Raw genomic sequence first — 21,173 nt, forward strand, 5'->3', positions numbered from 1 at the left:
GGTGCGGGGGCAGGAGGGGAGGGGACGAAAGGGAGGAGGGCAAGAAGGAAGGGGGGGGGGGAGGGGAGGGGGGGGAGCGAGGGGGAGAAGAAGAAAAAGGGAAAGAGAGGAAGAGCAAGGGGGTAGGAGAGGGAGGAGGGAAAAGGGCAAAACGGAAAGAGGGAGGAAAGGGAAGGAAGGGAGGAAGGACGGGGGGGGGGGGGGGGGGGAGGGGAGAGGGGGAAGGCGAGGGCAAAGGCAGAGGAGGAGGAGAGAAGGGAAGGGGAAAGCGAGCGAGCGAGCGAGCGAGCGAGCGAGCGAGCGAGCGAGCGAGCGAGCGAGCGAGAGAGCGAGCGAGCGAGCGAGCGAGCGAGCGAGCGAGCGAGCGAGCGAGCGACGAGCGAGCGAGCGAGCGAGCGAGCGAGCGAGCGAGCGAGCGAGCGAGCGAGCGAGCGAGCGAGCGAGGAGCGAGCGAGCGAGCGAGCGAGAGCGAGCGAGCGAGGCGAGCGAGCGAGCGAGCGCGCGAGCGAGCGAGCGAGCGAGCGAGCGAGCGAGCGAGGAGCGAGCGAGCGAGCGAGCGAGCGAGCGAGCGAGCGAGCGAGCGAGCGAGCGAGCGAGCGAGAGCGAGCGAGCGAGCGAGCGAGCGAGCGAGCGAGCGAGCGAGCGAGCGAGCGGAGCGAGCGAGCGAGCGAGGAGCGAGCGAGCGAGCGAGCGAGCGAGGAGCGAGCGAGCGAGCGAGGAGAGCGAGCGAGCGAGCGAGCGAGCGAGCGAGCGAGCGAGCGAGCGAGCGAGCGAGCGAGCGAGCGAGCGAGCGCGAGCGAGCGAGCGAGCGAGCGAGCGAGCGAGCGAGCGAGCGAGCGAGCGAGGAGCGAGCGAGCGAGCGAGGAGCGAGCGAGAGCGAGCGAGAGCGAGCGAGCGAGCGAGCGAGCGAGGCGAGCGAGCGAGCGAGCGAGCGAGCGAGCGAGAGAGCGAGCGAGCAGCGAGCGAGAGCGAGCGAGCGAGCGAGCGAGCGAGCGAGCGAGGAGCGAGCGAGCGAGAAGCGAGCGAGCGAGCGAGCGAGCGAGCGAGCGAGCGAGCGAGCGAGCGAGCGAGCGAGCGAGCGAGCGAGCGAGCGAGAGAGCGAGCGAGCGAGCGAGCGAGCGAGCGAGCGAGCGAGCGAGCGAGCGACGAGCGAGCGAGCGAGCGAGCGAGCGAGGAGCGAGCGAGCGAGCGAGCGAGCGAGCGAGCGAGCGAGCGAGCGAGCGAGCGAGCGAGCGAGCGAGCGAGCGAGCGAGCGAGCGAGCGAGCGAGCGAGCGAGCGAGCGAGCGAGCGAGAGAGCGAGCGAGCGAGCGAGCGAGCGAGCGAGCGAGCGAGCGAGCGAGCGAGCGAGCGAGCGAGCGAGCGAGCGAGCGAGCGAGCGAGCGAGCGAGCGAGCGAGCGAGCGAGCGAGCGAGCGAGCGAGCGAGCGAGCGAGCGAGCGAGGACGAGCGAGCGAGCGAGCGAGCGAGCGAGGAGCGAGCGAGCGAGCGAGAGAGCGAGCGAGCGAGCGAGCGAGCGAGCGAGCGAGCGAGCGAGCGAGCGAGCGAGCGAGAGGAGCGAGCGAGCGAGCGAGCGAGCGAGCGAGAGCGAGCGAGCGAGAGCGAGCGAGCGAGCGAGGCGAGCGAGGCGAGCGAGCGAGCGAGCGAGCAGCGAGCGAGCGAGCGAGCGAGCGAGCGAGAGAGCGAGCGAGCGAGCGAGCGAGCGAGCGAGCGAGCGAGCGAGCGACAGAGCGAGGAGCGAGCGAGCGGAGCGAGCGAGCGAGCGAGAGCGAGCGAGCGAGCGAGGAGCGAGCGAGCGAGCGAGCGAGCGAGCAGCGAGCGAGAGCGAGCGAGCGAGCGAGCGAGCGAGCGAGAGCGAGCGAGCGAGCGAGCGAGCGAGCGAGCGAGCGAGCGAGCGAGCGAGCGAGCGAGCGAGCGAGCGAGCGAGAGCGAGCGAGCGAGCGAGCGCAGCGAGCGAGCGAGCGAGGAGAGAGCGAGCGAGCGAGCGAGCGAGCGAGAGAGCGAGCGAGCGAGCGAGCGAGCGAGGCTAGCGAGCGAGCGAGCGAGGCGAGCGAGCGAGCGAGCGAGCGAGCGAGCGAGCGAGCGGCGAGCGAGCGAGCGAGCGAGCGAGCGAGCGAGCGAGCGAGCGAGCGAGCGAGCTGAGCGAGCGAGCGAGCGAGCGAGCGAGCGAGCGAGCGAGCGAGCGAGCGAGCGAGCGAGCGAGCGAGCGAGCGAGCGAGCGAAGCGAGAGCGAGCGAGCGAGCGAGCGAGCTAGCGAGCGAGCGAGCGAGCGAGGCGAGCGAGCGAGCGAGCGAGCGAGCGAGCGAGCGAGCGAGCGAGCGAGCGAGCGAGCGAGCGAGCGAGCGAGCGAGAGCGAGCGAGGCGAGCGTAGCGATGCGAGCGAGCGAGCGAGAGAGCGAGCGAGCGAGCGAGCGAGCGAGCGAGCGAGCGAGCGAGCGCGGCGAGCGAGCGAGCGAGCGAGCGAGCGAGCGAGCGAGCGAGGAGCGAGCGAGCGAGCTGAGCGAGCGAGCGAGCGAGCGAGCGAGCGAGCGAGCGAGAGCGAGCGAGCGAGGAGCGAGCGAGCAGCGAGCGAGCGAGCGAGCGAGCGACGAGCAGCGAAGCGAGCGAGCGAGCGAGCAGCGAGCGGCGCGAGCGCGCGAGCGATCGAGCGAGCGAGCTATCGAGCGAGCGAGCGAGCGAGCGAGCGAGCGAGCGAGAGAGCGAGCGAGCGAGCGAGAGAGCGAGCGAGCGAGCGAGCGAGCGAGCGAGCGAGCGAGCGAGCGAGCGAGCAGAGCGAGCGGAGCGAGCGAGCGAGCGAGCGAGCGAGCGAGCGAGCGAGAGCGAGCGAGCGAGCGAGCGAGCGAGCGAGCGAGCGACGAGCGAGCGAGCGAGCGAGCGAGCGAGCGAGCGAGCGAGCGAGCGAGCGAGCGAGCGAGCGAGCGAGCGAGCGAGCGAGAGAGCGAGCGAGCGAGCGAGCGAGCCGACCGAGCGAGCGAGCGAGGAGCGAGCGAGCGAGCGAGAGCGAGCGAGCGAGCGAGCGAGAGGAGCGAGCGAGCGAGCGAGCGAGCGAGCGAGCGAGCGAGCGAGCGAGCGAGCGAGCGAGCGAGCGAGCGAGCGAGCGAGCGAGCGAGCGAGCGAGCGAGCGAGCGAGCGAGCGAGCGAGCGAAGCGAGCGAGGAGGCGAGCGAGCGAGCGAGCGAGCGAGCGAGCGAGCGAGCTATCGAGCTAGCGAGTGAGGAGCTGATGCGATCGAGTCTAGCAGCGACGAGCGAGCGAGCTATCGAGCGAGCGAGCGAGCAGCATACTATCATCTAATCTATATATCTATCTATCTATCTATCTGACTATCTATTCTATCGATCTATGCCTCTATCTATCTTATCTATCTATCTATCTATCTATCTATCTATCTATCTATCTCTCTATCTATCTATTTTTTAGACTTTTATTTATAAATCGATTCTTCGACTCTTTTCTTACAAGACAGTCGGCTTTTCGATTTCGACTTTTCTCGACAAAAAGTCGATTCTTCGACAATTTTAAAGTCGATTTATAAAATCCTAGTTTTATCATTACTAAAAACTCTTCTACTTAACATTGTGCTACTAATCTATTTACGCACTCTAAAATATTCTCCCCCCACCACCCAACACAATAAAATTACAACAAACACATTGCACACATATTGGCATACAATTTAGTACAAATCAAATAATGACAGCAGCAGCATCAACAACAACAGAATCATTACTTGCATTTTTTTCTCTTTTAGTTTTCTAGAAATTTCGCAAGTGTTCGGTTGTTTGGTGATTAGTGGTCGTTTAATTAATTAATAAATCCGTTAAAAGTTAATAAATTGTTAATATTTTTGCATAAATATAAAATTTAAATGTTTGTTAATATTTCTGTGTAAAAATATTGGTAAAAAATAACGTGTAAATTAGTGAAAATACATAGTTTGGAAAATGATAAAATGCCGAGCCGGTCGGTGTTTAGCTTTAGTTTGGTTAGTAAATAATGTACATACAATATATGTGTGTATGTATGTAAGTATGGTTGTGGGAAGAATGTGTTAAGTGCAACAGTTGGTATAGTTGGAAGTGAATTAAGGTTTTGTGAAGCAAAGAAGAGGAAAAAAGCTTTAATAAGTGTAGTAAAAGAAATGAGGAAATAAAAGAAAATAAGCAACAAGCTTTCAAATGTAGTGAAGGAAATAAAATGTTGATCTTTGAAAGAAACAAGTTAAAATAATGAGAAAAGAATAAAGTTGTTAAAATAAATAAAAGAGTATATTAAAAAGCTGAAGAAATAGAAAAAAAATATAAAGCAAATAAAAAAATCTGTAAATATTATTTACTAAATAAGAAAAAAATGTTGTGAAAATAAATGTAAAAGCAAATTAAAAATTTGTAAAAAGGAATAATTGAAGAAAGTATTGAATAAGGTAAGTGCTTATTTTATTACTATATACCCAGAGTACATTGCCTATAGACTGATATATGAACCTGTTTATGGAATATCCTATAGACAAGTCTATGGAATAGACTATGGACTAGTCTATTGACTATTCCATGGACTAATCTATGGACAAATCTGTGGACTAGTCTATGAACTGGCCTATCGACTATTCAATCGCCTAGTCTATTGACTATTCCATCGTCAAGTCTATCGACTATTCTATCGCCTAGTCTATCGACTATTCTATTGCCTAGTCTATCGACTATTCTATAGCCTAGTATATCGACTATTCTATTGCCTAGTATATCGACTATTCTATCGTCTAGTCTATCGACTAGTCAATCGAATATTCTATCTATCGCATAGTCTATCGACTGTTCTATCGTCTATCGCCTAGTCTATTGACTATTCTATCGACAGTTCTATAGACTATTCTATCGCCTACTCTATCGATTATTCTATCGTCTAGTTTATCGACTATTCTATCGACTGTTCTATCGACTGTTTTATCGACTATTCTATCGACAAGTCTCTATCGACTATTCTATCTACTATTCTATTGACTATTCTATCGACTAGTATCGTCTGTTCTATCGACTACTTTATCGCCGACTATTCAATCGACTATTCTATCGACTATTCTATCGACTATTCTATCGACTATTCTATCGACTATTCTATCTACTATTCTATTGACTATTCTATCGACTAGAGTATCAACTAGTTCATCGACTAGTTTATCGACTATTCTATCGACTGGTTTATTGACTATTCAATCGACTATTCCATCAACTAGTCTATCGACTATTTTATTAATTAGTCCATCGACTATTCTATCGACTAGTCTATTGACTAGTCTATCGCCTAGTCTATCGACTATTCTATCGCCTAGTCTATCGACTATTCTATCGACTATTCAGCCACTATTCTATCGACTAGTTTATTGACTCTTTTATCGACTATTCTATAGACTAGTCTATTGACTAGCCTATCGACTAATTTATCGACTATTCTATCACCTAGTCTATCGATTATTCTATCGACTAGTCCATTAATTAGTCTACCGACTAGATTATCGACTATTCTATCGACTAGTCTGTCGACTATTCTATCGACTAGTTTATCGACTAGTCTACCGACTATTCTATTGACTAGCGTAAAGACAGATCTGAGGAATAACAAATGAAGTAATCTATACACAAGTCTATGGATTAGTCTATAGCCTAGTCTAGAAAATTTCAAATATTAAAAACTAAATTTCTGAAATATGACTTAACACTTCCGAAAATATTGTAAAACCAAAACTTTTATTTAAGTATTATATTTAATTAAATATTTATTAGAACTTTCATAAATACAAGGCAGTAATCGAAAATCTTATATGCGATTGCAAAAAAAAAAAAAATCCATTCATTCAATTTCCATTTCATCGACTCGAGAACGTACACGATTTTTCCGTTTACCCTTCTTAGTAGGAGGTGGTAAAAAGTTTTGCAAAAACTCTATAGTATTCGAAATAGTTTCCACACTGATATTTCCTATATGATCACGATCAAAATAAACAACGGGAACTGGTGCATCGGTAGCCACTAGATTAGCACACTGACAACGTTGATTGGGCACAGTGACCACATCCAAACTTGAAACAGTTGTGGTCGGGGCTGTAAAAGAAAATTGGAAAAAGATTATTAAATTTTTAAGAAATTTGGAGGAAGTTGATTTAAATTTATGAGTCCCTTAATGAATATTTCCGATTAACTTATAAAATTATATTTTCAGAAATTGATAAACTTTTAAAAGTTATCAATTTTTTAATCTAAACTTATATTAAACAAATATTTTAATAAATTATTTACCAAATTAATGACACTGCACTTGGATGATAAAATTAAAAAACAAAAAAAATTATTTTGTTCAATGATGTTGCTAATTTGTAGTCCATATCAATGTCAAATTAATATTTTAAGTACAAATCAGTTAAGATAAGAATTTGCCAATGTTAGCGGTTCTTTAGTTCATTTTAGATTAAGTCTAAAAAATGATTATATTCATCAATAAATAATACGTCAATGAGTCCAACAGTTATAGGCAAATAATAAACAATACCTCCATAAAACTGTTTTTTTGTAGGAATTTCAATGAATAATGGAACTTGATTGATTCTTTAAAAATTTTATAAATAATTATGAATAAGGCCCATAATATCAAAACCTCGACATATTTCTAGGAATTCTCTTAAACAAATTAAAACAGTAAGGGGTATCAATTACGTATTCATTCTTACGTTATTTACTAGAGAAATTTCTTTTGTCGGAAACGGTGAGATATTAGTCCCAGTTAGGAAATCGCGATAAAACGGAACATTATAGCACGATATCGTGATAAAGCGGAACATCTAGACTAACACTTTCAGACAATCATTAAAATCGAATGGAAAACAAAAAATTCCCTTGTCAAATAACATAAAAGTCGAATGAAACAAAATTTTAGATTTTCCCTGTGAGATACAGATACATCACTACCACTTCCCGGATGCCATAATATTGATATTAGTTAATACTATGGCAGTGAACAAGCCCATGATCAAGCCATTTCATGTTATATGTAGTTTACAGCTGGCAACCTTCATTTGTACAGTTTTTGCTTGTAGTATAGCCAAAAACCCATTTTTTAAATTTTTTAGGGGCTTTGTTTAATTTGGTTTTTGTCTTAGCTTATACACGATCATTTCTTAAGGCTGGCAGTACTCTTTTCATAAACAACAAAATATAAGCGGATGCTGTCATATGTGGGGGCATTGAATGATATCAGAATCATTTATTTATATCAATAAAAAATATGACCCCAAAACTTATTTCCAAATTTAAAAGAATGGTTTATTTATTAGTTTCATATTGAATTGTATTATCATATATCGATCTTAATATAAACATCAAGGTAATAATCAGGATTTCAGCCTTCTAGCTTCTTCCGATCGATTGGACGGATGTTCATCCATAATTTACTCTATGGTCTAGTCTATAGTCTAGTCTATAGTCGAGTCTATAGTCTAGTCTATAGTCTAGTCTATAGTCTAGTCTATAGTCTAGTCTATAGTCTAGTCTATAGTCTAGTCTATAGTCTAGTCTATAGTCTAGTCTATAGTCTAGTCTATAGTCTAGTCTATAGTCTAGTCTATAGTCTAGTCTATAGTCTAGACTATAGTCTAGTCTATAGTCTAGACTATAGTCTAGTCTATAGTCTAGTCTATAGTCTAGTCTATAGTCTAGTCTATAGTCTAGTCTATAGTCTAGTCTATAGTCTAGTCTATAGTCTAGTCTATAGTCTAGTCTATAGTCTAGTCTATAGTCTAGTCTATAGTCTAGTCTATAGTCTAGTCTATAGTCTAGTCTATAGTCTAGTCTATAGTCTAGTCTATAGTCTAGTCTATAGTCTAGTCTATAGTCTAGTCTATAGTCTAGTCTATAGTCTAGTCTAGTCTAGTCTATAGTCTAGTCTATAGTCTAGTCTATAGTCTAGTCTATAGTCTAGTCTATAGTCTAGTCTATAGTCTAGTCTATAGTCTAGTCTATAGTCTAGTCTATAGTCTAGTCTATAGTCTAGTCTATAGTCTAGTCTATAGTCTAGTCTATAGTCTAGTCTATAGTCTAGTCTATAGTCTAGTCTATAGTCTAGTCTATAGTCTAGTCTATAGTCTAGTCTATAGTCTAGTCTATAGTCTAGTCTATAGTCTAGTCTATAGTCTAGTCTATAGTCTAGTCTATAGTTTCTATAGTCTAGTCTAGTCTAGTCTATAGTCTAGTCTATAGTCTAGTCTATAGTCTAGTCTATAGTCTAGTCTATAGTCTAGTCTATAGTAGTCTATAGTCTAGTCTAGTCTATGTCTAGTTTATAGTCTGCGGTAATTACTTTTATTACAAGGTTTATGACAGGCGGTCATCGCTAAATTGTTTCAAAAAACGATTCTGAACCTATTGGTATAGTTTATAGTTTACGTGGAAGACGAAGAACAAACGGTCCGACATAGCTTAATCAACTCAAAAAATGATTCTGAGCCGATAAGCATATTTTAAATTAGGGACCTCCCCACTACAGAAGTGTAGGATACAAATATTGAGCATATATTGCTATATTTCTAGAGGATATGGAATGTTGGATTTTATCTGAAAATTCTCAACATTGGGGTCTTAAATCAAATTTTAATTCTGAGAACTGCAGTTGTATAACACAGTTACCGATCTCTATTACTCGAAAAGTTTCCTTAAATTACAAATTAACAATTACTTACAAAATAGCGGGCGAAAGCATTCCTTAATCTGTATCCATTTCTGACAAAACTGTTTAATAAAACTATCATTCTGACTGAACAGAGTGCGAGCGGCAGCATCAACACGATTTTGCATAAAAGGCGGTATGAACGGCCATTTACCTTTAGCCGCAAAAAAGCAAATTATATCTAAGAGTCCAAAAGAATATGAAAATGAAAGATGAAAATATATGAATGAAATGAGATGAGATGAGGGCGATATGAAACTTTAAAATTCTATCAAAACTTACATGGTATATTGAATATTTTTAGAAAACTTTTATGTTGATCCAAACGTTTCATGGCGTAAATATTTTTTGTGTCATCTTGAACCGGATGTCTAAGGGAAGAACTATCACTTGTACGATTGTGAATTTTCAACGACAGAGCAAAGGGTATCTCATCGATACGTACACTTTTTAAAAATGCCTCCGTATAGAGTAATTCATCGACCACTAGCAGGGTATATATGGGTATTATTAAACAAAAAAGTTTAGTTTTTAAATCCATGCTTATTCACCGTACCGTCGCGTATTTGTGTTGCAGTCGTTTGGAGTTGATTTTATGAACTGAGTGATAAGTTGCAAAATTCTAATCGATTCATTTATGTTGACGTTAGTTTTCTATATGTTTTGTTTACATATAAGTCCTGTTGCATGTTATAAAGTTCTTATTTTTTTATTTAAATAGGTTAGCTGCATATAAAAACATAAAACAAAATATTTGTTTTTTTTTGAACACGTGAACGAAAGTTCTAGAATTTTAACAGAGTCGTGGGTTTTGAAATATTTACATATGGACAATTCTACTACTCGGGCTTGTAGAACTTTCTGAAAGTAATCTTAGTTGTTTATCTAGTCTATAGTGGTCTAGTCTATAGTATGGACTATAGTCTAGTCTATAGTCTAGTCTATAGCCTGGTTTATAGTCTAGTCTATAGTCTAGTCTATAGCCTGGTTTATAGTCTAGTCTATAGTCTAGACTATACTCTAGTCTACAATCTATTCAATAGTCTTGGCTATAGTCGAGTCTATAATCTGGACTATAATCAAGTCTATAGTCTGGACTATAGTCTAGTCTATAATCTGGACTATAGTCTAGTCTCTAGTCCGGACTACAGTCTAGTCTATAGTCTGGACTACAGTCTAGTCTATAGTCTGGACTACAGTCTAGTCTATAGTCTGGACTAGACTAATCCAGTCTATAGTCTGAACTAGAGTAGTCCAGTCTATAGTCTGGACTAGACTAGTCCAGTCTATAGTCTGGACTTTAGTCCAGTCTATAGTCTGGTCTATAGTCTACAGTCTGGGCTATAGCCTTGTCTATAGTCTATTCTATAGTCTAGTCTAATCTAGTCCATAGTATGGATTATAGTCTAGTCTATAGTATGAACAATAGTCTAGGCTATAGTCTGGACTATAGTCTGGGCTGTAGTCTGGGCTATAGTCTACTCCAATCTATAGTCTGGACTATAGTCTAGTTCAGTCTATAGTCTACTATAATCTATGGTCTGGACTATAGTCTACTCCAGTCTATAGTCTGGACTAAAGTCTAGTCAATAATCTGCATTATAGTCTAATTCTATAGTCTGGACTATAACATAGTCTATAGTATGGACTATATCCTAGTCTATAGTCTGGACTACATCCTAGTCTATTCTGGACTATAGTCTAGAGTCTAGACTATAGACTGGACTATAGTCTAGGTTATAATCTAGTCTATATCTGGACTATAGTCTAGTCCATTTTATGAACTATAGTCTAGTCTAGAGTTTGGACTATAGTCTGGGCTACAGTCTACACCAATCTATAGTTTGGACTATTGTCTACTCCGGTCTAAAGACTGGACTATATTCTATAGTCTACTTCAGGACTACATCCTAGTCTATTCTGGACTATAGTCTAGAGTCTAGACTATAGACTGGACTATAGTCTAGATTATAATCTAGTCTATATCTGGACTATAGTCTAGTCCATTTTATGAACTATAGTCTAGTCTAGAGTTTGGACTATAGTCTGGGCTACAGTCTACACCAATCTATAGTTTGGACTATTGTCTACTCCAGTCTAAAGACTGGACTATATTCTATAGTCTACTTCAGTCTATAGCCTGGACTGTAGTCTAGTCTATAGCCTGGACTATAGTCTAGTCTACAGACTGGACTATAGTCTATTTTATAGTCTGGACTATAGTCTATTCTATAGTCTGGACTATAATCTAGTATATAGTGTGGACTATAGTATTTTATATAGTCTAGTCTATTATATGGATTATAGTATAGTATAGGACTATAGTCTAGAATATAGTCTGGTCTATAGTATGGACTATAGTCTAGTCTTTGTTCTGGACAATAGTCAAGTTTATAGCCTTGACTATAGCCTAATCTATAGGCTGAACTATAGTGTAGTCTATATTATGAACTATAGTCTATTCCATAATATGGACTATAGTCTAGTCTTCAGTCTGGACTATAGACTAATCTATATTCATGAAGATAGTATAGACTATAGTCGTGACCTTAGTCTAGCCTATAGTCGTGACTATAATCTAGTCTAGTCAATAGTCTAGTCTATAGTCTGGACTATAGTCTATTATATCGTCTAGTCTATAGTCTGGACAACAGTCTGGGCTATAGTCTATTCTATATTCTGGAATGTTTGCTATATAGAATAGACTTCGTTAAAACGATATAATTTTCGTCCGTCATAGCCTTTACTCCCCTCTTTGTTCGCTGTCACTGTATTTCATATCTAGATTTTTCTAGAACTTTTAAAGGCTTTTAACTAACAACATATTCCTATGTAAACTGCATACATTGTGGGAGGACTAAATATTAAGGACATTGAACTTTTTATGACACATTTGTTAGTCACTTTTCATGTTAATAAAAGTCAATAAAATAAAAACTTGTTCAAATTTTCAAAACACAAACAAATTTAAAACAATTTAATATTTTTAAAACATTTTAAAATTTTATTAAGTCGTTTTTTGTTTAATTTTCCTTTTTTTTTTTTTGTTAAATATTATGGTGGGATTTTTGTAATTAAATATTATAATAAATTTATATATAAACTTAAAATTAAAATAATTAAAAAAAAAATTAATTGACTAAACATATTAAATATTAAACAATAAATTTAGTTTAAAAAATAAGGCACCTTTGTGATTGGCTTTTTTAAAATTTTTTATAAGATTTTATAAAAAATATTTCTAATAATAATTAAATATTAATTATATTAATGAAACTATTAATTAACTAGTTGTGTGATTGTTTAATTAAAACTTTAATTAATAATACTAATTTCTACAGCAAGCTAAGGCACTAACTATATAGAACCGTTAAAAATAATAAATTAAATTTTATTTTACAAAACAAAGTCATATGGCATTAATGTTATTATGGACTTAAAAACTAATTAATTGTTTGGTAAATATTTGAGGAAGGGTTTCAATTTCAATTAAAATTAAAATTTTATTTAGGCAGTATCACAGTATAACAGTTCATTTTTGTGATTGATGCAGTGAAATTCCTTTTCATTTCTATTTATGGCATTTTTCGGCGATATAACTAAACTTTTGCGATGCAAGGCAGCGGCTCTTAATTTCTTATTACGTCTCTTGCGTCGTCTGTAGATGCAGTACCAGACCACTGAAACAAAAATTAGAATAGAATATATATTTTCGGATTGTTTTTTTATAATCTTAGCTTTATAACTTACCTAATATAACTGCTAGTACGCCGCCCGCGCAGCCCGCTACCAGCATCCACATACTTCGTGCTTCTGCTATTTTCACCGTAGTCTTACATGTCTGAAATGTTTCAGAATCGATGGTGAAATTGTAAGGCAGTGGACAGATGGAGGTTTCTAAAACTTCTGTAAATATTTAGGAAGAACAATTTGTTAACAATTTGTATTTTTTTATAAATTCTTTCTCGTCTATAGTCTGGACTATACTTTAGTGTAATATATAATCGGGACTATAGTATAAACTATAGTCTGGACTATAGTCTAGTCTATAGTCTGGACTATAGTCTAGTCTATAGTGTGGACTATAGTCTAGTATATAGTGTGGACTATAGTCTAGTCTACAGTTTGGTTTTTGGTCTAGTCTATAATCTGGACTGTGGTCTAATCTATACTCTGGACTATAGTCTGATCTACTTTATAGTCTGGTCTAGTCTATAGTATGGTTTAGTCTATAGTCTGGTCTATAGTCCGGACTATACTCTAGTGTAATATATAATCGGGACTATAGTATAATCTATAGTTTGGACTATAGTCTAGTCTACAGTCTGGACTATAGTCTAGTATATAGTCTGGACTATGGTCTTGTCTACAGTCTGGCTTTTGGTCTAGTCTATAATCTGGACTATGGTCCAGTCTATAGTCAGGACTATGGTCTAATCTATACTCTGTACTCTAGTCTGATCTAGTCTAGAGTCTGGTCTAGTCTATAGTATGGTTTAGTCTATAGTTTGGTGTAATCTATAGTCTGATCTATAGTCTGAAAAAAGTATAGTCTAGACTATAGTATGTAGTTTGAAATATAGTCTAGTCTATAGTGGAGTATGCTCTAGACTCTAGTCTAGCTTATGGTCTAGTTTATAGTCTGGACTGTTAATACGTCTAGTCTTTACTTTGGACTATAGTCTGGAAAAGTCTAGTCTATAGTCTTGACTATAGTCGATTGTTTTCAATATATTCTAGTCTATTGTGTGGACTATGGCTTTGACTCTAGTCTAGACAACGGTGTAGTCTATAATCTGCGCTACGGTCTAGTCTATAGCCTCGACTATTATCTGGTCTATAGTCTGGTCTGTGGTGTGGACTAAAGTCTAGTGTATAGTCTCTTCTTTAACCTGGTCTATAGTCTGGACTAAAGTCTAGTCTATAGTATGGAGTATCGTCGATAGTTTGAAATATAGTCTAGTCTATAGTGTGGACTATGGTCTAGACTCTAGTCTGGACAATGAGCTAGCCTATAATCTAGGCTATGGTCTAGTCTATAGTCTGGACTATAGTCTAGTCTATAGTGTTGTTAATAGGCTGGTCTATTGTCTGAACTTTAGTCTAGTCTACAGTCTGAAATTTAGTCCAGTCTACAGTCTGAACTATAGTCTATTCTGTAGTCTAAACTATAGTCTAGTCTAGTTTATAGTCTGGACTATCGTCGATAGTTTGAAATATAGTCTAGTCTATAGTGTGGACAATGGTCTAGTCTATAGTCTGGGTTATGGTCTACTCTATAGTCTGGACTATAGTCTAGTCTATAGTGTTGTTAATAGGCTGGTCTATAGTCTGAACTTTAGTCTAGTCTACAGTCTGAAATTTAGTCCAATCTACAGTCTGAACTATAGTCTATTCTGTAGTCTAAACTATAGTCTAGTCTATAGCTTGGACTATAGTATAGACTCTTGTCTGGACTATAGTCTAGCCTCTAGAATGGACTATGGTTCAGTCTGTAGTCTGAACAAAAGTCTAGTCTATATTCAGGACTATAGTCTATAGATTGGAGTATAATCTAGTCTATAGTTGGGGCCATTGTCTAGTTATAGCCTGGACTAGAGTCTATAGTGAGGATAATAACTTAGGCTATAGTCTGAACTTAAGTCAAGTCTACAGTCTGGAGTATAGCTTAGTCTGTAGGCTAGACTAAAGTCTAGTCTATAGACTGTAATATGGTCTAGTCTATAGTCTGGACTATTGCATAGTCTATAGCTTGGATCATTGCCTAGTCTATAGTCTGGACTAGGGTCTAGTCTATAGTCTGGAATATGGTCTAGCCTCTAGTTTTTACTATAGTCCAGTCTGTAGTCTATAGTTTGGATTATAGTCTAGTCAATAGTTTGGACTATAGTCTAGTCTAGTCTAGTCTATAGTCTGGACTGTGGTCTAGTCTATATTCTGGACTATAGTCTAGTCTGTACTCTGGATTATAGTATATTCTATAGTCTGGACTTTAGTCTAGTCTATAATCTGGTCTAGTTCATAATCTGTACTGTAGTTTACTCTATAGTCTGGTCTGCAGTCTAGTCTATAGTGTGGATAATAGGCTAGACTTTAGCCTGGACTTTAGTCTGGTATATGGTCTATAGTGTGGACTATAGTATAGCCGATTGTTTGCATTACAGTCTAGTATGTTCTATAGTCTGGACTTTAATCTTTTCTAAAGACTTAATCAATTTTATCTTTCAACTTACCCACACAAACTGGAACAAATTTTGTCTTCACTTGTAAACTTCTTAAGTGATTATTAACCTGCTGGCACTGACACTGTGATAGTTGAGTGCGTGTTAAATCTATACTCTTCAGATTGCACAAATTGGCAAAACGATCAATACTTAAGTCCATTAAAGGATTCATAGAGGCATTTATATGCCAAAGTTCTGAAAGAAAAAAATATTTGAACATTAAATCAAATTCCTTTAAAAAGTAATTTAACAAAAAACTTACTTGGTAATATACCCAAATCGGGTATATCCTGTAGACCACAATCGGCCACATTTAAATATTCTAAAGGAGCTTTTATAGGAGTTTCCAAAGCCTCTAGATCTCTTTCCAAGAAAGTCAATTCATTACTATCTATATATAGATTTCTTAAAGAGGGTAATTGCAACAGCTCCAACGGTATGGTCATAAGAGCATTATTTGATAAATCTATTTCCTGTAAGGGAATACAAAAATGTTATTAAACGCTTGTTAACAAAAGTGTTATAATTATTGTGTGAGATTTATTTTTAATAATAATTTCAAATAATTTGTTAGTTACAGGCGATTGTCTAAAATGTAATTAGTTAATATGACAATTGCATGTTTCTTATTTAGTAAAATGATTTGTTAACAATTAATCTCAAACGTAATGAGTGAAATAATTAATCTGATAATTTGTATGTGAATAACATTTTTGTTTTATTATAACAGTAATAAAACTGTCATTGTGTTATAACGTTTGTGAAAAAGTGTCACTTACCTGTAGTGATGTTAAATGTGAAAAGGTACCCGGTTCCACGGATTGTATCATATTCTCATAGAGTAATAAATACTTAACACTTGTATAGGGTTGAAATGAGCTGCGTTTAAGTTTCTTAATGCGATTAAATGATAAATCTAAAACCTGCAAAGAAATACATTTTATATTTAGTTTTAATAAATTTTTCTTAAAATTATTTTAAATAGTATAAAATTATATATAAATGTATATTAGTTGTTGCTGGAAGCCAGCCATATAGCTGGAACAAGTGTTTTATTTAATAATTAAGATCAATTGAGCGTCAATTATGCCATACAAAATGTATGTATTTCATATTACACTACAACCTCGCTTTGCAGTACATTTTTATATTGATCGAATTGGTTAACTATTCCTCTGCTTTATAAACTGAAAACTATTTGAAATGTTCCTAAAAATTTAGAAATTATCGAACATTTTTTTTTAAACGAAATTATTGAAAATTTTCTATAAAAACGGAAATTATTGAAAACTTCCTATAAAAAAGGGAAAGTATAGAAAATTTTCTAGAAATAGCGAAATTATTGAAAATTTCCTTTAAAAAGGGGAAATTACGGAAAATTATCTATAAAAAGGTAAATTATTGAAAATTTCCTATTAAAAGGGAAATTATTGAAAATTTTCTATAAAAAGGGAAATTATTGAAAATTTCCTATAAAAAGGGAAATTATTGAAAATTTCTTTTAAAAAGGGAAATTATTGAAAATTTCTTTTAAAAAGGGAAATTATTGAACATTTTCTATAAAAAGGGAAATTATTTAAAATTTCCTATAAAAAGGGAAATTATTGAAAATATCCTATAAAAAGGGAAATTATTGAAAATTTCCTATAAAAAGGGAAATTATTTAAAATTTGCTATAAAAAGAGAATTTATTGAAAATTTTCTATAAAAAGGGAAGTTATTGAAAATTTTCTATTAAAAGGGAAATTATTTAAAATTTGCTATAAAAAGAGAAATTATTGAAAATTTTCTATAAAAAGGGAAATTTTCGAAAGTTTCCTATAAAAAAGGAAATTATTAAACATTTCCTTTGAAAAAAGGATATTATTGAACATTTTCTATAAAGAGGGAAATTATTGAAATTTTATAAAAAAAGGGAAATTATTGAAAATTTCCTATAAAAAGGGAAACTATTGAGAATTCCCTATAAAAAGGGATATTATTGAAAATTTGCTATAAAAAGGGAAATTATTGAAAATTTTCTTTAAAAAGGCAAATTATTGAAAATTTTCTTTGAAAAGGGAAATTATTGAGAATTTCCTATAAAAAGGGAAATTAATGAAAATTTCGTATAACAAGGGAAATTATTGTAAATTTCCTTTAAAATGGGATATTATTAAAAAATTTCCTATAAAAATGAAATATTATTGAAAATTTCCTTTAAAAAGGAAAATTATTAAAAATTATCTATAAAAAGGGAAATTATTGAAAATTAGCTATAAAAAGAGAAATTATTTAAAATTTCCTTGAAAAGGGAAATTATTTGAAATTTACTTAAAAAGAAAAATTATTGAAAATTTCATATAAAAATGACAAATTATTGAAAATTTCCTATAAAAAGGTAAATAATTAAAAATTTCCTATACAAAGGGAAATTATTGAGAATTTCCTATAAAAAGGGATATTATTCAAATTTTCCTATAAATAGGGAAATTATTGAAAATTTTTTATAAAAAGGGAAATTATTGAAAATTTCCTATAAAAAGGAAATATTATTGAAAATTTCCTTTAAAAAAGGAAATTATTGAAAATTTCCTATAAAATGGAAATATTATTGAAAATTTCCCTTAAAAAGGGAAAATATTGAAAAAATTCTTGTAAAAAGGGAAAATTATTCAAAACTTCCTTTAAAAAAGGAAAATTATTCAAAACTTCCTTTAAAAATGGAAATTATTGAAAATTTCCTTTAAAAAGGGAAATTATTGAAAATTTCCTTTAAAGAGGGAAATTGTTGAAATTTTTCTATTAAAAGGGAGATTATATAAATTATTGAAAATGTTTCTATTAAAAGGGAAATTATTGAAATTTTTTATTAAAAGGGAAATTATTGAAAATTTCCTATAAAAAGGGAAATTATTAAATATTTCCTTTAAAAAAATAAATTATTGAAAATTTCCTTAAAAAAGGGAAATTATTGAAAATTTCCTTTAAAAAGGGAAATTATTGAAAATTTCCTTTAAAAAGGGAAATTATTGAAAATTTTCTTTAAAAAAGGAAATTATTGAAAATTTCCTTTAAAAAGGGAAATTATTGAAAATTTCCTTTAAAAAGGGAAATTATTGAAAATTTCCTTTAAAAAGCGAAAATATTGAAAAAAAAAATCCTGTAAAACAGGGAAATTATTGAAAACTTCTTTTAAAAGGGAAATTATTGAAAATTTCCTTTAAAAGGGGAAATTATTGAAAATTTTCTATAAAAAGGAAAAATTATTGAAAATATCCTATAAAAAGGAATTTTAATAAAAATTTTCTATAAATAGACAAATTATTAAACAATATCCTATGAAAAACAATATAAATGTCATCGTAAAACGGGGTCTTAGTGCAATATTGTTATCGTGTTTGGTTTGTGTTGTAGCAGCATTCATAGAATTTCGAATAAACCTCAGTTCTTTTGTATGATTATATGCAGTATAAAGTTTTATTGATATAAATTGTCGCAATTGCCGACAAATGGAAGTTGTTGTTGTTATTGTTCTTAATAATTCCAACCCTGACTTTAAAGGAGTAAAACATAAACTGTGTGCAGGAAATATCAATTTTCCCACTAAAATTTTGTAAAAAAATATTAAACTTATTCATAAAGAATAATAAATAGGAAGACAAAATTGTGTTTCAAAATTATATAAAATTTAAAAATCGGTTAAAAAGTTGTTAACCACACGTTCAAAATCACTATTTATATATGTATAAGATTGCTCTTTTATAAGTTACATTGCTCTTTTATTTCTCTTTCATTGTGTTCTCAATTAAATTTCTTTAAGAAAGTGTCTTTCTTTAAAAGTTTTAAACATATTCAAAAATTTAAGATTTTAAATTACTTTATTTTACTATTAAACCTAATAATTTATTCATTTGTTTTAATTCAATTAAGCTACAACATTTATTTTATCAATTATTCCGAACCCTGAGTGACATTTGCAGCAAGTTACAACATGTACACTGATAGTGTGGATACCACAAACATTCTTCTTTCTCATTTAATTAAAATACAAATCCATTTAATTTACATTCATTCATTTGATCTTTCAACAAAGTACATACATAGATACACACATACATACAAATGTATGAAAAAATGCAACAAATCAAGTTCACATAAGTTAATGATCACTTAAAATGACAACGAAAAATAATTGAAAATCTAATTCAATTAAAACTGATAAAACCACTTTTGTTCAGACAAAATTTACATAAATTTTACTTTTATTAAATTAACACTTTCACTTTACCTCTACAGATGTTTTAAGATATTGCGGCACCTCCTTCAGATTCATATCGTAACAGCGTATTTTCAATAATTTATCCACTCGCAAATATTTACACTTTCGCTCTTCGGGACCGACAAAACCGAATGCCAACATTTTGCCAAAAATTATAAGAAATGAAATTTGCAAGATCACTGAACTGAGTTCCATGCTAAAATGAGAAGAAGAAAAAAACGGAGGAATTTCAAATTAGTTTTGAATGCAATAAATAAAGGGTCAGTTTCAGTTTTTAATTTTTAGTTAAACAATGGTATGAAGATGACAGTTAATAATGTATTTTTAGGATTTAGTCGAATTTGTTAAGATCACTACAGATTATATTACAAAATTATTATTTTGCTATAAATAGGTAAATTATTGAAAATTTCCTTTAAAAAGGGAAATTATTGAAAATTGACTTTAAAAAGGGAAATTATTGAAAATTGACTTTAAAAAGGGAAATTATTAAAAATTTCTTATAAAAAGGGAAATTATTGAAAATTTCCTATAAAAAGGGAAGTTATTACAAATTTCCTATAAAAAGGGAAATAATTGAAAAAAGGGAAATTTCCTATAAATAGGGAAATTGTCGTAGATTTCTTATAAAAAGGGAAATTATTGAACATTTCATATAAAAAGGGAAATTATTGAAAATTTCTTCTTAAAGGGAAATTATTGAAAATTTTTTCTAAAAAGGGAAATTATTAAAAATTTGCTATAAAAAGGGAAATTATTTAAAGTTTCTTATAAAAAGGGAAATTATTGAAAATTTCCTGTAAAAAGGGAAATTAGTAAAAATTTTCTAGAAAAAGGGAAATTATTGAAAATTTTCTAAAAAAAGGGAAATTATTGAAAATTTCCTGGAAAAAGGGAAATTATTGAAAATTTCCTATAAGAGTGAAATTATTAAAAATTTCCTATAACAGGGGAAATTATTGAAAATTTCTTCTAAAAAGGGAAATTATTGCAAATTTCTTAGAAAAAAGGAAATTATTGAAAATTTTACATAAAAAGGGAAATTATTGTAAATATCCTATAAAAAGGGAAATTATTGAAAATTTCCTATAAAAAGGGAAATTAATAAACAATTTCCTATCAAAAGGGAAATTATTGAAAATTTCCCATAAAAAGGGAAATTATTGAAAATTTCCCATAAAAAGGGAAATTATTGAAAATTTCCCATAAAAAGGGAAATCATTGAAAATTTCCTATAAAAAGGAAAATTATAGAAAATTTCGTATAAAAACGGAAATTATTAAATATTTCCTATTAAAAGGGACATTATTGAAAATTTGCTATAAAAAGGGAAATTATTGAAAATTTGTATAAAAAGGGAAATTATTGAAATTTTTCATAAAGGGAAATTATTGAAAATTTCCTATAAAAAAAGAAATTATTGAAAATTTCCTGTGAAAAGATTGAAATTATGGACAATTTCCTATAAAAAAGGAAATATTTTAAAATTTCCCAAAAATAGTAAAATTATTGAAAATTAAAAAAAAATTACAAATGTTTCAACAAATTAAACACATTTAAAAATCTCCTGTAGGGATCTACAACAAAATTATGATGAAATATTTCAATATATTTGCATTGGTTCACACTTAAAGGAATTTGGTACTTGATTCACAAAAAAAAACAAAAGTGTACCATGAAATTTGTATTTAAAAACATTTTTATGGTCAATGAGTTTCGGCTGTGGTTTGAAATTTGATATCCTCACAATTACTTGTTAACATGTGTGAGGTATTTTAGGAAAGAGCTAAGGAGAGAGTGAGAAAGGAAGGCAACAATAAAACAGGACACTGAACTGTTTGTTTGTTTAAATTGGTATTTTAATATTTTTTAATTATTATGACAAATGCTGGTCATTGTAGAGATGTGACACAATATTTATAAAATTGAGACCTTTTTATTCCATTAAGACTCCAATTGAGTGATAATGAACTTAAAGAT

At 35.9% G+C, this 21,173-nt stretch overlaps 2 protein-coding genes and 1 non-coding gene across 3 annotated transcripts in view; 1 reads left to right on the forward strand and 2 right to left on the reverse strand.

Moving 5' to 3' along the window:
- Window positions 1–5,843: 5,843 nt before the first annotated feature.
- Window positions 5,844–9,249, reverse strand: LOC119612356. Its single transcript, XM_037968163.1, has 3 exons — window positions 8,991–9,249; window positions 8,722–8,889; window positions 5,844–6,094 (listed from the first exon to the last, which is right to left on the reverse strand). The coding sequence occupies exons 1-3, from the start codon at window positions 9,247–9,249 to the stop codon at window positions 5,844–5,846; spliced, it is 678 nt and encodes a 225-aa protein (XP_037824091.1).
- Window positions 9,250–9,842: 593 nt separating this feature from the next.
- On the forward strand, window positions 9,843–10,008 carry LOC119612362. Its single transcript, XR_005232134.1, has one exon. It is a non-coding gene; the product is annotated as a small nucleolar RNA snR80 (small nucleolar RNA).
- A 1,932-nt stretch (window positions 10,009–11,940) lies between these two features.
- Window positions 11,941–21,173, reverse strand: part of LOC119612361 (leucine-rich repeat-containing protein 4B-like) — a 33,366-nt gene continuing 24,133 nt past the window's right edge. Inside the window, exons 2-7 of the mRNA XM_037968169.1 lie at window positions 19,203–19,389; window positions 15,712–15,855; window positions 15,195–15,405; window positions 14,942–15,127; window positions 12,459–12,614; window positions 11,941–12,388 (exon numbers count right to left, since the gene is read on the reverse strand). Of these exons, the coding sequence (XP_037824097.1) occupies window positions 12,216–12,388; window positions 12,459–12,614; window positions 14,942–15,127; window positions 15,195–15,405; window positions 15,712–15,855; window positions 19,203–19,388 (1,056 nt within the window). The 5' untranslated portion in view covers window position 19,389 and the 3' untranslated portion in view covers window positions 11,941–12,215. The remainder of the gene's footprint in view (window positions 12,389–12,458; window positions 12,615–14,941; window positions 15,128–15,194; window positions 15,406–15,711; window positions 15,856–19,202; window positions 19,390–21,173) is intronic.

The sequence above is a fragment of the Lucilia sericata genome, unplaced genomic scaffold (assembly GCF_015586225.1).
Source record: "Lucilia sericata isolate MDLA Ls3-8-SP2 unplaced genomic scaffold, ASM1558622v1 Contig001661F_arrow, whole genome shotgun sequence".
Lineage (NCBI taxonomy): Eukaryota > Metazoa > Arthropoda > Insecta > Diptera > Calliphoridae > Lucilia > Lucilia sericata.

Excerpts from the sequence above, each read along its gene's own strand:
- LOC119612356 (XM_037968163.1), bottom strand. The coding sequence starts at position 9,249 with ATGGATTTAAAAACTAAACTTTTTTGTTTAATAATACCCATATATACC. Across the intron at positions 8,890-8,990 it reads AAAAATATTCAATATACCAT|ATATAATTTGCTTTTTTGCG; the intron begins GTAAGTTTTGAT and ends TTGGACTCTTAG. Across the intron at positions 6,095-8,721 it reads ATGCTTTCGCCCGCTATTTT|CCCCGACCACAACTGTTTCA; the intron begins GTAAGTAATTGT and ends TTTCTTTTACAG.